This window comes from Anabas testudineus, chromosome 2 (assembly GCF_900324465.2).
Source record: "Anabas testudineus chromosome 2, fAnaTes1.2, whole genome shotgun sequence".
In the NCBI taxonomy this organism is placed as follows: Eukaryota; Metazoa; Chordata; class Actinopteri; order Anabantiformes; family Anabantidae; genus Anabas; species Anabas testudineus.
Window position 1 is genome coordinate 28533878 of NC_046611.1, and position 12005 is coordinate 28545882.

Here is a 12005-nt window from a genome sequence, read left to right on the forward strand (position 1 = left end):
AAATGTCTTCAGGCTCAATACATCTGTGCAGCTCACATCTGGGTTTTGGGGATGACATATCTATAATATGCAAGTGCCTCTCTTTATTAATTTACAGTGATGATTGATGATTTTTTCCCGATTATAAATGCAGACCTCTCATCTGTAATCTTTGCCAGCAAATTCCTGTTTGGCCTTTGACCCAAACGGCAGTACTCTTTTCTTTCCTTTGTGTTGCTTTGGTACTGCAACAAAACAACTTGAGATAACCTTGACTACCTCAATCAAATACAAATAACGCCTACAGAACATATAACTGTCTTCACTAAACCAACAAAAAAGAGACTGATTCTCAGTGTCCACAGAGTACACCAAATGAAAAGTCTGTCCTTTTGTTTACATCAGAAATGAATGAAAATGACAAAATTATTTTCATTAGGTGACAGAAAAACTAAAATCCATGTTCATGGTAAACAAAAAAGCCATGTGAGGCTGAATAAGTCAGCCAGGAGAGGCTGGCATATGTACTAATGTAACTCTGGGAATCATTCATAAATTGAAAATTTAAATTGAAAATAAAGTATATCTTTTCCCAGTTCTCATCATATTTGTCATCAACGTTTTTGGGGGTTAAGAAATGCACCAAAGCATCAAACAAAAACTGTGTTCACACAACGGGATCGTCATCATTTCAAATTAAGACATAGAGCAACAGACAAGCAGGTTCTTGTGCTTCTTAGCTTGGCCAGAGGCACACAAAGAAAAACTGAGGAGCTGCTGTAGAAGGTCTGTTTAGTCATTTGTGCTGGGTGTGGATAAGTGAACAGTTTAAAAATCGTAAAGTATCTGCTGCACACATTTCATACAACGAATACTAATTAAAAACGCTAAACAAAAGCACTCAGTGAGCAACAAACTTGTTAATCTAGCACGACTGACAATTACCAGATTCTGATGGTCACATTTTGTCTACAGCAGGAAACAGGTTAAAGGCAATTGGCCATGTTTGTATATATTTTATGTTAAAATTAACTTTTTTGGGTGTTCTCTGCTAGTACACTTTGAGTAACAAGTATTTTAGTCTACCAGTTTCTTTCAGTTTGTTTTCCTGGATTGCATTACACTTAAAAGTATTCTTACATATTATTGGTTTAGAAAACATGTTCTGTAGAGTGCTACTATAATGTTGCAACACCAATTCCTCTTGGCTCCAAAGTTGTGACGGATGCAGCATATTCTGTGATTTAAAAGCAGAGTAATGAGTGTTTTGGACAACATGCAGATAACAACAACAGCTGCCATTCTCAATTAACTTTATATGGTCTAAAGACCATATGAGGAACCAGGGGATTAGTATTTGTTACTAAAAAAAACAGGTTGTGTTGAGAGAAGTTCTATTTCTGGGTGGGGCTACACATTACACAAGAACTTAGGAGTGTAATGGAAAACCACAGCAGTAAGAAATGTGACTATGATCAATACACAACCATAGATTGGTTCAAATCTGTTGTACAATTTGACTAAATATGCATAGAAATATGTGTTTGTGTGATCTCATCTAATGACAGCCAGAATTGGCTCCAGCACTACCTTGACCCTCAACGGGAAAAGTAGTTAAAAAGATGGATGGATGGATGGATGGGTGGATAAAATAACTGCAATATGTTCTGTAGCAGTAGAACACAGTCCCTCTGCAGTATAAGAGGCTGCTAGAGAAGATGTTTTGGAAAGCGTTATTTTATTTTATAAAGCGCTGTGAGTTATTGAGCCACTTTTGTGGTAGTTTCTGTTCTCTCTTTTTGCCCCTTAATTATGGTTTTGCGCAACCCAAGCCCACACAATTATATTAACCCAAGTGCGTGTATGAGTTTTTACCAGGTATGTTTATGTTAGCGTCTTTGTTGCAGTAGTCCGTGGTACAGCACACTGGATAAATGCCTGTGTCATGCTTGACGGACGGGGCACAGATGAAGGGCCGATCTCGTGGGATCAGTTCCATTTCAGGTACGCACTGGCGCTGCTCCGTGGTACGCCGATTGCCGGACTGGCGGATGGCGACGAAACAGACGCCATCTGTCGTGCAGCTGGAGTTGGCACTGCAGCGGTCACAGTAACACTGGAGGGCTAGTGGAAGAACAAGAAAGGAGAAAAGAATAAAGAGGCATGACTTTGTTTTTATGTATCACAGCAGATATGAATGTAATCGTAAACAAAAGGTCAGGTGGGTTTAGAAACATTTATCTTCTGCACTTTTATTTTAGAGAACAATATTTGACATTTTAGCTTGATCCACTAAATTTTTATGTATGTGAGTCACTTTGGTTTCAGTCCTGTAATGACACCAAAGTCAACAGTTATTCAACTGAGACTCATCTGAAATTCATTTTTGTGCTCTTTTTATGATCTAAGGTGAATGAGCCATGCTCTCAAATCTCAGTCTATTGACTGTCCTGAGTTTTTGCACCAGGTTACATTTTCTCATATTTCTTTTCGTTTAATCCATCTATGTGTGAAAATAAAACCTCTCAGAGCAGTGACAATTTACTTTATGTGCAATCTTAATTTACTTTCTCAATGAAAGCATCAAACTTGCGTGTGCGTGTGTATCCGAGAAGGATATCTCACAGAGGGCAAATGAGTAGTCAGATCACTTCAGTCGTATCTTAGACAAACTCTTACTGACTCATTTTCCTATGAACATTTGAGACAAAGAGACAGAGTGACACACAGAGATGTGCACAGCTGTATTACAGCTGGAGAGTACATTGATCCCATCACAACAAGGTCAAGCCTGAGAAAGTGTTTCCCAAACACTTTCCTGCTAACTCCACTTATGACTGGAAATGACAGTCTGGCACTTGTCTCCTCTGTAACATCTGGAGTTTAAACTAATTTGATAATGAAATCTAACATTTCCACCAACCAAATCTATATTCATTAATCTTTGAATACTGCTTAACAACAGCTGGTAAAAAGTCTTTACTTAGCACAATAATATGACAGGACTTAAAGAAAACACCATACAGCTCTAATGTGTTTTTTTTTAATCACATTGCTTCATAACTACATGATGAAAAGTTGGCTTTGAGAGGAAATTGTAGTTCACAGCTGAATCTAATAAATGTTGCATAGCACATCGGGCCTCAGGCCAGAAAATAAGAGAGCTGCTTTATCTTGTGCATTGTGAATTAAAGCTAACCACGAACTGCAGTATCCCTCAGCTCAGCTTGATGCATCTACAGTCTACCAAAGCTAGGGGGGAAAAAAAAGAAAAAATACAGACGCATCGTGCTTATACCTCCAGGGTTTTTAGCGATTTGGAAGACGTAAAATTCATTAATTTCTAATGTTTCAATACAATCTTATGGAACTCGCTCTGAGAATCTGAAGCATGTGCAGTTGTCATGGCTTTTTTTTTTTTTTTGAAGAGAGAGTTTTAAAAAGATAGTGGAGCCACAGGTCGAGACATCTTTAATCATCTCTAAACACTTGGGAAATAGCAGGCCAGACAGTAGCAGACTCAAGAATGTGCTTAATGTAAGAATGTCTGCTTAGCAGTCCCTTAGGCTTCAACCCATTAGCAGTGGTGCTATAGAGTACTATGAATAAACCAGGTCACACTCTACCAGTGTCCTTGCCCCCAGCACAGGGCAGACAGAGAGAGTCTCGGTGTCTGGTATCATTATGCAGCTCAGAAACGCATCATGCATGTCTGGACAGCTTAAAAAAACACAACGTGCCTTCGAAGACAAAATCTCTGAATAATTCACTCTCATTGGTGTGAAGACACTGAAAGAGTCACAGAGTATAAGAGAACATTTAGGAACTTTTTTAAAAAAATAAATAAAGTGGGAAAAAAAAAACCATTACCACTTAAAAGAAATACAATGACCGTCTGAAAATATTAGTCATGTGTTAATGTAATAGCAAGATTTCTCACTCATGGAATTCATGGAATTGTCTGAAGGTAAATTCTAGACAGACAAAGTCTGTTTGGGTGTGAACTGCATGTTTCCTAAGAAGAAGGGAAAAAGACCACAGACGAAACAGTGGATAACATGGGACAACTAAAGACGCTGGTCTCTTCTGACTCACTCTCAGAACACATAAGTCAGATGGGTCCTGTCTGTCTGTACTGTGTCTGTATTGGAGGGTGGTGCGCTGATTTAGACAGCGATGAGATGAAACGTCATCTTGGGTATTTTGCCAACGGGGAACCAGAACCAGAATGGAGCAAGCTATTAAAACTTGACTGAGGCTAGATGTAGGCCCAGCTGTGCTTTAACTTATATAATAACATCTTCAGAGAACATACACTGCTCAGTGGCGATGAGTGTTAAATATCCAACCTGAATAGGGTTCTTCATGCAAGTCTGTTTGTGTGTGTAACCCAGTGAAAGCAAAAAAGACCCACAGGTCTCTATAGGGAGACAGCAGTTGTTGATATCCGAGTTAGTAAAACAAATGAGTCAGCAACAGACATGGAGGAAAACAAACAACAACAAAAAAAAAAGATTTTGGAGTATGCAAAGTGTATTTTATGGAGAATTTTGAAGAAAATAATGGATTTAATCAATTTTGAAACAAGGCTGCAACATAATACAGCCTTATTTCACCATAATACAGCCTTATTTTAACATAATACAGCCTTATTTCAACATAATACAGCCTTATTTCACCATAATACAGCCTTATTTTAACATAATACAGCCTTATTTCAACATAATACGTTGTGAATAATTTCAGGATGCACTGTATTAATATGATTAGTGTTTCCGCTAAGTGTCCCCCCCGTAAAGGTACTAGTTTAAAAAAACTTTGACAGTCATGTGCACTTGCATCCTCTAAAATCTTTTTTTGTATGTTTGTTTTCCTCTGTGTCTGTTGCTGACTCAATTGTGTTGCTAACTCAACTATCAACCACTGCTGTCTAAATCAGCGCACCCCCCTCCAATACAGACACAGTACAGGCAGACAGGACACATCTGACTTATGTGTTCTGAGAGTGAGTCAGAAGAGACCAGCGTCTTTAGTTGTCTCATGTCATCCACTGTTTCGTCTGTGGTCTTTTTCCCTTCTCCTTAGGAAACATGCAGTTCACACCCAAACAGACTTTGTCTGTCTGGAATTTACCTCCAGACAATTCCATGAATTCCATGAGTGAGAAATCTTGCTATTACATTAACACATGACTATATATTTTCGGACGGTCATTGTATTTCTTCTAAATGGTAAAGGTTTTTTTTTTCTTAAATGTTATTTTTTTATACTCTGTGACTCTTTCAGTGTCTTCACACAAATGAGAGTGAATTATTCAGAGATTTTGTCTTCAAAGGCAGGTTGTGGTGTTTTAAGCTGTTCAGACATGCATGATGTCCAGACCGCTGGTCTTGAACACTCAAGGACATTCGTCGTTGTCCCATAGCCACTCCTTTGTTATATTGGCCATGTGCTTAGGGTTGTTGTAAGATGAACTGTCACCCCAGTCTGAGGTCCAGAGTGTTGTGGAACAGGTTTTCATCAATGATGTCTTTGTACATTGCTGTATTCATCTTTCCCTCTATTCTGACCAGTCTCCCAGTTCCTGCTGCTGAAAAACATCCCTGCAGCATGATGCAGCCTCCACCAAGCTTAACTGTAGAGATCGTATTGGCCAGGTGGTAAGCTGAGCCTGGATTCCTCCAGAAGTGACACTTGGCATTAAGACCAAAAATTAAAATCCTTCTTTCATCAGATCAGAGAATCTTGTTTTTAATGTTCTCAGCCTCCTTCGTGTGCATTTTGGCAAACTTTTACTGAGGAGTGGTTTTCGTCTGGGCATTCAGGCCTGATTGATAGAGTGCTACAGAGATGGTAGTTCTTTTGGATTGTTCTCTTCTCTCCACAGAGAAACGCTAGAGCTTTTTCAGAGTGACCATCGGGTTCTTGGTCACCTCCCTGACTAAGGCCCATTTCTCTTGATCGCTCAGTTTCTTACAATTCTGTGTTGGAGGTCTAAAGACGATTCCTTAAACTTGGTTTGTGTTTTTATTAAAAAAAAAAAATAATAAAAAAAAATAACTTTGACAGTATTTTTTTGTAGAATTTTGCAGAAAATAATTTTTAATTTTATGCATTTTAGAATAAGGCTGTAACATAACAAAATGAAAACGTTATGTATAGTGAACGCTTTCTGGATGCACTGTATATTATAAATGCTTCTTTAGTATGGAAAAAGTCCAATGTATTTCAGAAACTTAATAAAAAAACAGACTGCTTATTATTTACATAAAATTGCTTATTGTACTGTGCTTTTTGAGTAATAAATCAAACAATAATACACTCTCAAACCTGTGCCTCCAGAGTAACGCCTCCTATATATTTTTTCATATATTAATGATCCTCTTTTTTCCTCAGCAACACAGCTCCTGTTTCTCTGTGTGAAAGGCCAATTAGAGCTTGTTTATCTGCACATAACCACATACAGACAGAACACCACAGGAAAAAAAACCCTTTTAGACAGTCTGACCACAAAGCATGCTTGTGAGGGAAATCAATAAAATGAATGGTTTGTTGATAATCAGTGTTTGTGGATATATACATATGGAAAGTTTTCAGTGTCATAATTGAAATGGCAATTCATTTGTCAACTGGCAATTCAATATGTAATTTTGTTGCAGAATTTGAAAATTCATTCTGCAATTGGCAATTTATTGCTTAGAGTGGCAATTCAGTCCTCCATTTCTTTAAATCAATCTTTAAATAAAAGCAAAATGTAATTAATTTCATATTGCCGTGGGTTTTTGATCTCTTTATTCAAATTGCAATTCATTTTGCAATTCAATATAAAAACGTGCCAGTTTCTTTGATTAGACGTTTTAAATAAAAGTAAAATCAGTCGCATTTCATTTTGTCATGGATTTTTGGTCTCTTTATTTAAATGTGACAGCGAAACAGCACCGCCAGCCTAATGCAAGTTTCATTAACTTGCCACCACACTCTTTTGGTGTCAAAACTTTAACTCTTTAACTTTTTTAAAGCTAAACAAACCTAACCAATGAGGGTAACAACCACCGGCCAATCAGAGGCAGAACAGGGCTGGTCTCATTGATCCTTGCTAGTAACATTATGGCCATGGAGAAACTTGTTGTTGTTCTTCATGTAATGGCAGACGATGTTGATGCCAATCCAGCATCTGCTAATTATTTTGTGGATAGAGTGCAAACTCTCTCCTGGAGGGTAGAAGAACTTTCTGCCTTAACAGGCTTCAACGCCTCTAGTGTTCAGTTGACTTGCAAGCTGTGTTACATGAATTCAAGTAACCAGTTACTATAAATCTGAGCATACATGCAGTATACAAGAGTAATCGGATTTCGCCTCTGCCTTGGGCAGATTTTGGAAGCTTGGTCCACAGATGTTAACTGTATGAAGACAGAAAAGATGCTTACCGATCGCTTTTCCTTTCTGTCTCTCTTGATCTTTTTAAAAAAAATGATACGTGTGTCTGGGAGGTGACTAACAGCTCTGTGAGAGAGAGAGACACACAACAGATATTCACAGAGCTCCTATTACAGTTTTTCTCAATAGCTAAAACACTACACCCTGTTGTCTGAACCAAATGATCAGTTGCCTGGACCCACTGATTGAATCAACCACTCTTTTGGCAAAATCATAAGCACTTTTCACCTGTTTAGACACAACTTGCCAACACATTTTCATTGTGATGCACCTGTGCTGCAAAATGGTGAGCACAGGTGACAAAAGTCAAACACCATTAAAGCACAGGTGTCACCACTTGAACACAACAACTCAAAACTGATCACACTTGTGGCTAATGATGGGAGGGAACATATCCAGTAAGCCAGTTCACAGAGCACTGGTTTGTCAGACCTTACAATGGATAGAAATCAGAGAGGAAGAGTTTGTGTGAGAGGAGGTTGAGGTGGTCAAGGTGGTCAGCAAAGACAAAGAACAGTAATATCTGATGAAATCAGAGCTACTGTGATTGACCATGCTCTTGTCCATGGTATGAGCATGAGGGAGGCTGGACAAAGGGTACAACCAAACATCAGTAGATTCACTGTGTCCACCATAATCAGAAGATTTAGAGAAGGGCACAGAGAAATGCCTTTATTTGACATTATAGAACAGTATGTAAATGTTGACCGCAATTACTGTATGACATACTATAGAGCTGGTAAGTCCCGCCAAACCCGTGAAACCCCACTGGACCACTAGATTGAAAAACCGTCAATGCAAGTGAATGTGAGAAAATAATTATTTTAGCTCTATATCTGGCAAATGCACAAGATTTCTTTTGTTTTGCAACATGCATTTAGCCTACGGTGAACAATAAACTTTTATTTCTCCAGCTTCACGTCCTGAGCATTGTGTTTTATATTTTCCTATGTAGTGTTTAGTGACTGTTCAGTAGTGTTTTTAATTTTGATTGACTCGGGGCACGATTTGACAACATAGTTCAGTTTTGAGTACAGAATGAACTGTTTTGAGGTGAAAGTTTGGTTTTGCAAGAAGAGTCTGAGGTTTTGTGACTGTAGCTTGAAACCTTGGTTTTGTGTTCACAGTTAGAGAAAAGGAGAGCAGCTTTCAAGAAATGTGTTTTAGCAATCGAGAAAAACTGTAACAAAGGAAACTGTCGGAATTAAAGAAATGCACAGTGAACAGAATTATTTAGATGTCTTCAGGAAACTTATGTTGGTTTCAGTTTTATTTTAATTTCAAGCAAACCTGACTTAAAAACAAGATTGCATCGCTCTGTGTAATAATCTCTCCTTTTATTTAGCAGCACTTCTCAGCTGATAGTAGTACAGTGCGACGTGTCTGCTGCCTTTGTTACAGGACCTGTTTGCACATGTGCTCCTGTAGAAAGACGACAGTAACCTGGGTACTTGGGGACCGATTGAGAAGTGATGTTAAGGTTTTTTCTATTCTGTTCGTCAAGGGCCTCAGCAGCCTCTCGAAAGAGCTGTGCTGCTCAGAGGGCAGAAGCAGGTGTGGACCAACCTTGATGAAAGGACTGACAGATTGCATTTCCATTTGAATTACCAAATGCAAAATTAATTCTAATTTAAATAAAGAGACCAAAAACCCATGACAATGTCAAATGCAATTGATCTAGCTTTTATTTAAACTTTTAAAGAAATGATGAATTGAATTGCCACTCTTGGCAATACATTTTTAATTGCAGAACGCATTTTAAAATTCAATGACCAAACTGCATATTGGATGGCTAATTGCAAAATGCAATGCATGGCAAAATCACACATTGAATTGCCAGCTGAGAAATGAATTGCCATTTGAATTATGACACTGAAAAAAAAAAATATTGCTCCTGATGAACATGTTTAAACCAGGTTTAGCTTAGAGAAGCTGTGCTTAGCTGAGGCTCATGATTATACTCATGGGTGTATTTTATTTTCTCACCGGTGCCTGCAGCAGCATGTTGTTTCTATTTGTTCCTGGTTATGAGGATCATTTCACAGATCTGTCTCTCAGATGTCGCTCTTTTGAAATTGAAATTTTGTCTGTGATGCTCACAGCAGTAAAAAATGACATATTCTTGTCTCATGCTGTGGATTATTATAGAGTTACAAGGATGTTGTTTCTGGAAGAAAATGCTGCTGCTGAATTTGAACATTTCACACTTTACAATACATTCTGATAAGTCACAATATCATAAGAGGATCATGTAGTATTCTGACCTGAGTTGTATGGTACAGCGTCAGTATTGAGGTAAGTCAATTTCCAAGTTGATCTTAAAGCACTAAGAAATTTGACACTTGAAATGTGCATCCTGTAAAAAGGGAAGTTTGTGTTAAAATGACACACACACAGTGTGTCTGATATGACAGGGGAAGCATTTGAGGAAAGTCAGACACAAGGCCATGGTCTTACTATGCGATTACACAGAATGTGGTTGACTAATCTGAGACGCTCCTGACAATGACGCCAGACAAACAGCTAGACTAAACACACACAACTTGGACCAATAGTCAGATTTTCTGTTCCCAAGGTTGCTCTGGCCTATTTAAATATAAAGAGTGTATGTGTTCTTCTAAGAAGTAGTGCTCAGACAGAATATTGTTTCAAGAGAATTTTCTGACTAACAACAAGTCAGTGGGGTATTTACATTTACATTTAGTTATTTGGTGATTCAAACCCCAGTCTCCTGCATGAGGGCGGTGATGTTACCAGTATGTTATGCAGCAGAGATATGATGGCAGAGAGCTGGTCCTGTGTGTGTGGGTGTGTGTGTATAGTGTGCACGCAAATGCAAACACAGAACCTGAGCTGTAGTTTTGTGATTAGTCTTTGTCCCTGTTCTGGGTGTTTCAGCAGCCCAGCTCTTCTCCATCTGTCCCCTCTCCACCTACTTACTAAAAAACCCAGTGTCCACTGGATGTAGTTGTGTTACTTTCCAGCTGCCAGAAACAATACTCTGCTGCTTCACCTAGGATGCAAATGTCAAAAAGACATTTGCATCTCTTCACAAGTTTCAGCAATGACAGAAACCTCCCCTTTCTGCTGTTTTTACATGCACACGCCTACTTTGGCCTGACCACAAAGTACAGTATATGTCACAACATCAATGATAAGTGAGCAGCAAATGTGTATTCAGCACATTTGTAAAACACACAGAAAGTCAGCAAAACAACACTAATCAATACGAACAACAAAGTGCCTTGTGCTTGTAAACACTCAAACAAGAAATGTCATGGGGAAAGCAACAGAAGAACCCAGCTGATGGCAGCTGCTCTGAGATGGTGAAAATGATATTTGACTGCGATGTGGCTCAACTGTGGGGCTAAAGGAAGACACCATAAAATATTTTTACTTGTTTTACAGTTTCTTTCACTATCAAAACAGTCAATAACAGGCCTGTTTCCATTGGAAAGGTCCTGGTATTTTACATTCACATGAATGAAAGGTCAAAAACTTTCCCCAAAGTCTTTGAGGGAACTGTGATTTGCATTATAAGACTAGCTTCACCAACATCATATGACTTACAGTGATTTGAAAAGTCTACAACTTTGTGTGTGTTTTTTTAAGAGCATTTCAAAACATGAACAAGGGCAGCCCATGTAATCTCACCCTTGCCATTCTAGGTTTATCTAGTCCTTGAACATAGCCCTCATTTCAGATGCCAGCTGTTGTAGAGATCTGACAGGTCATTCTCAGCCAAATAAAAAGATAACAATGTCAAAATTATTTTTATTTTCCATAGGCTGGTCCATACGTTGTCCAAAACATTCCAGTTCTTGGCACTGGCCGTTCTAATCCTTTCAGATTGCCCTTCACAACTCTCTGAAAGTCACAACTCTGAGATTAAACTGTTGGGTTTCTTGCATCTTCACCATAACTCTCAATCTCTACCTTTTGGCTTGGCCGGTCAGACCTCCGTCATCCTGGAATTTTGACCAACACTGTAGCTGGCAACCTCTAGGAGCATGCTGATTTGAAGTATTGAGTATACCAGAACCCTAAGGCTTACAGCAAGCTGAGGCTGAACCTTGGTGCCAGCTACTTTCTCCCCTCGATGCTTAAAGTTCACTAGGCTGTGAAACCGTCTAGTGAAAAAGACCGGGAGCAGGAAGAGTGAGAAATCAGGCCAGGGAGCCAGTTATTTATTCCTGGTGTCTAATCCACAGAATTTCAATTCATGCAGAGTAAAGCTCTCTCTTCATCTTGTTTTCTGAATCATGAAGCTAGAAGGTGGCTTACAATAGTGACACCAAATATAATGTCAGGCTTCAAATTAGAGCAGCACAACTACTAATTTTTATTTTGTCATCTCTTTTAATACCCATGTGTGGTCTCATTTTTGCGTGATTTTGATCGTGTCATGTTTGTATTATTTAGCATTAGAAGTGTAACGGATATGACACCAGCTCTTGTGTGCTGTGTTTGTGCTGTTCAGAGATAGTGTTTAGAAGGCGTCTCAAGTTAGTTTTTTATTAACTGACTAATGGATTAATTAACTAAATGTTTAGGAGGTCATTTTTTAAGGCAACATACAAGAAGAAATG

General features: G+C 38.6%; 1 protein-coding gene across 1 annotated transcript in view; it reads right to left on the reverse strand.

Annotated features, from left to right (window-relative positions):
• tgfbr1b (transforming growth factor, beta receptor 1 b) overlaps positions 1-12005 on the reverse strand; it is a 47026-nt gene that overhangs the window by 19750 nt on the left and 15271 nt on the right. Inside the window, exon 2 of the mRNA XM_026362145.1 lies at positions 1855-2103. Coding sequence (XP_026217930.1) covers positions 1855-2103 — 249 coding nt within the window. The remainder of the gene's footprint in view (positions 1-1854; positions 2104-12005) is intronic.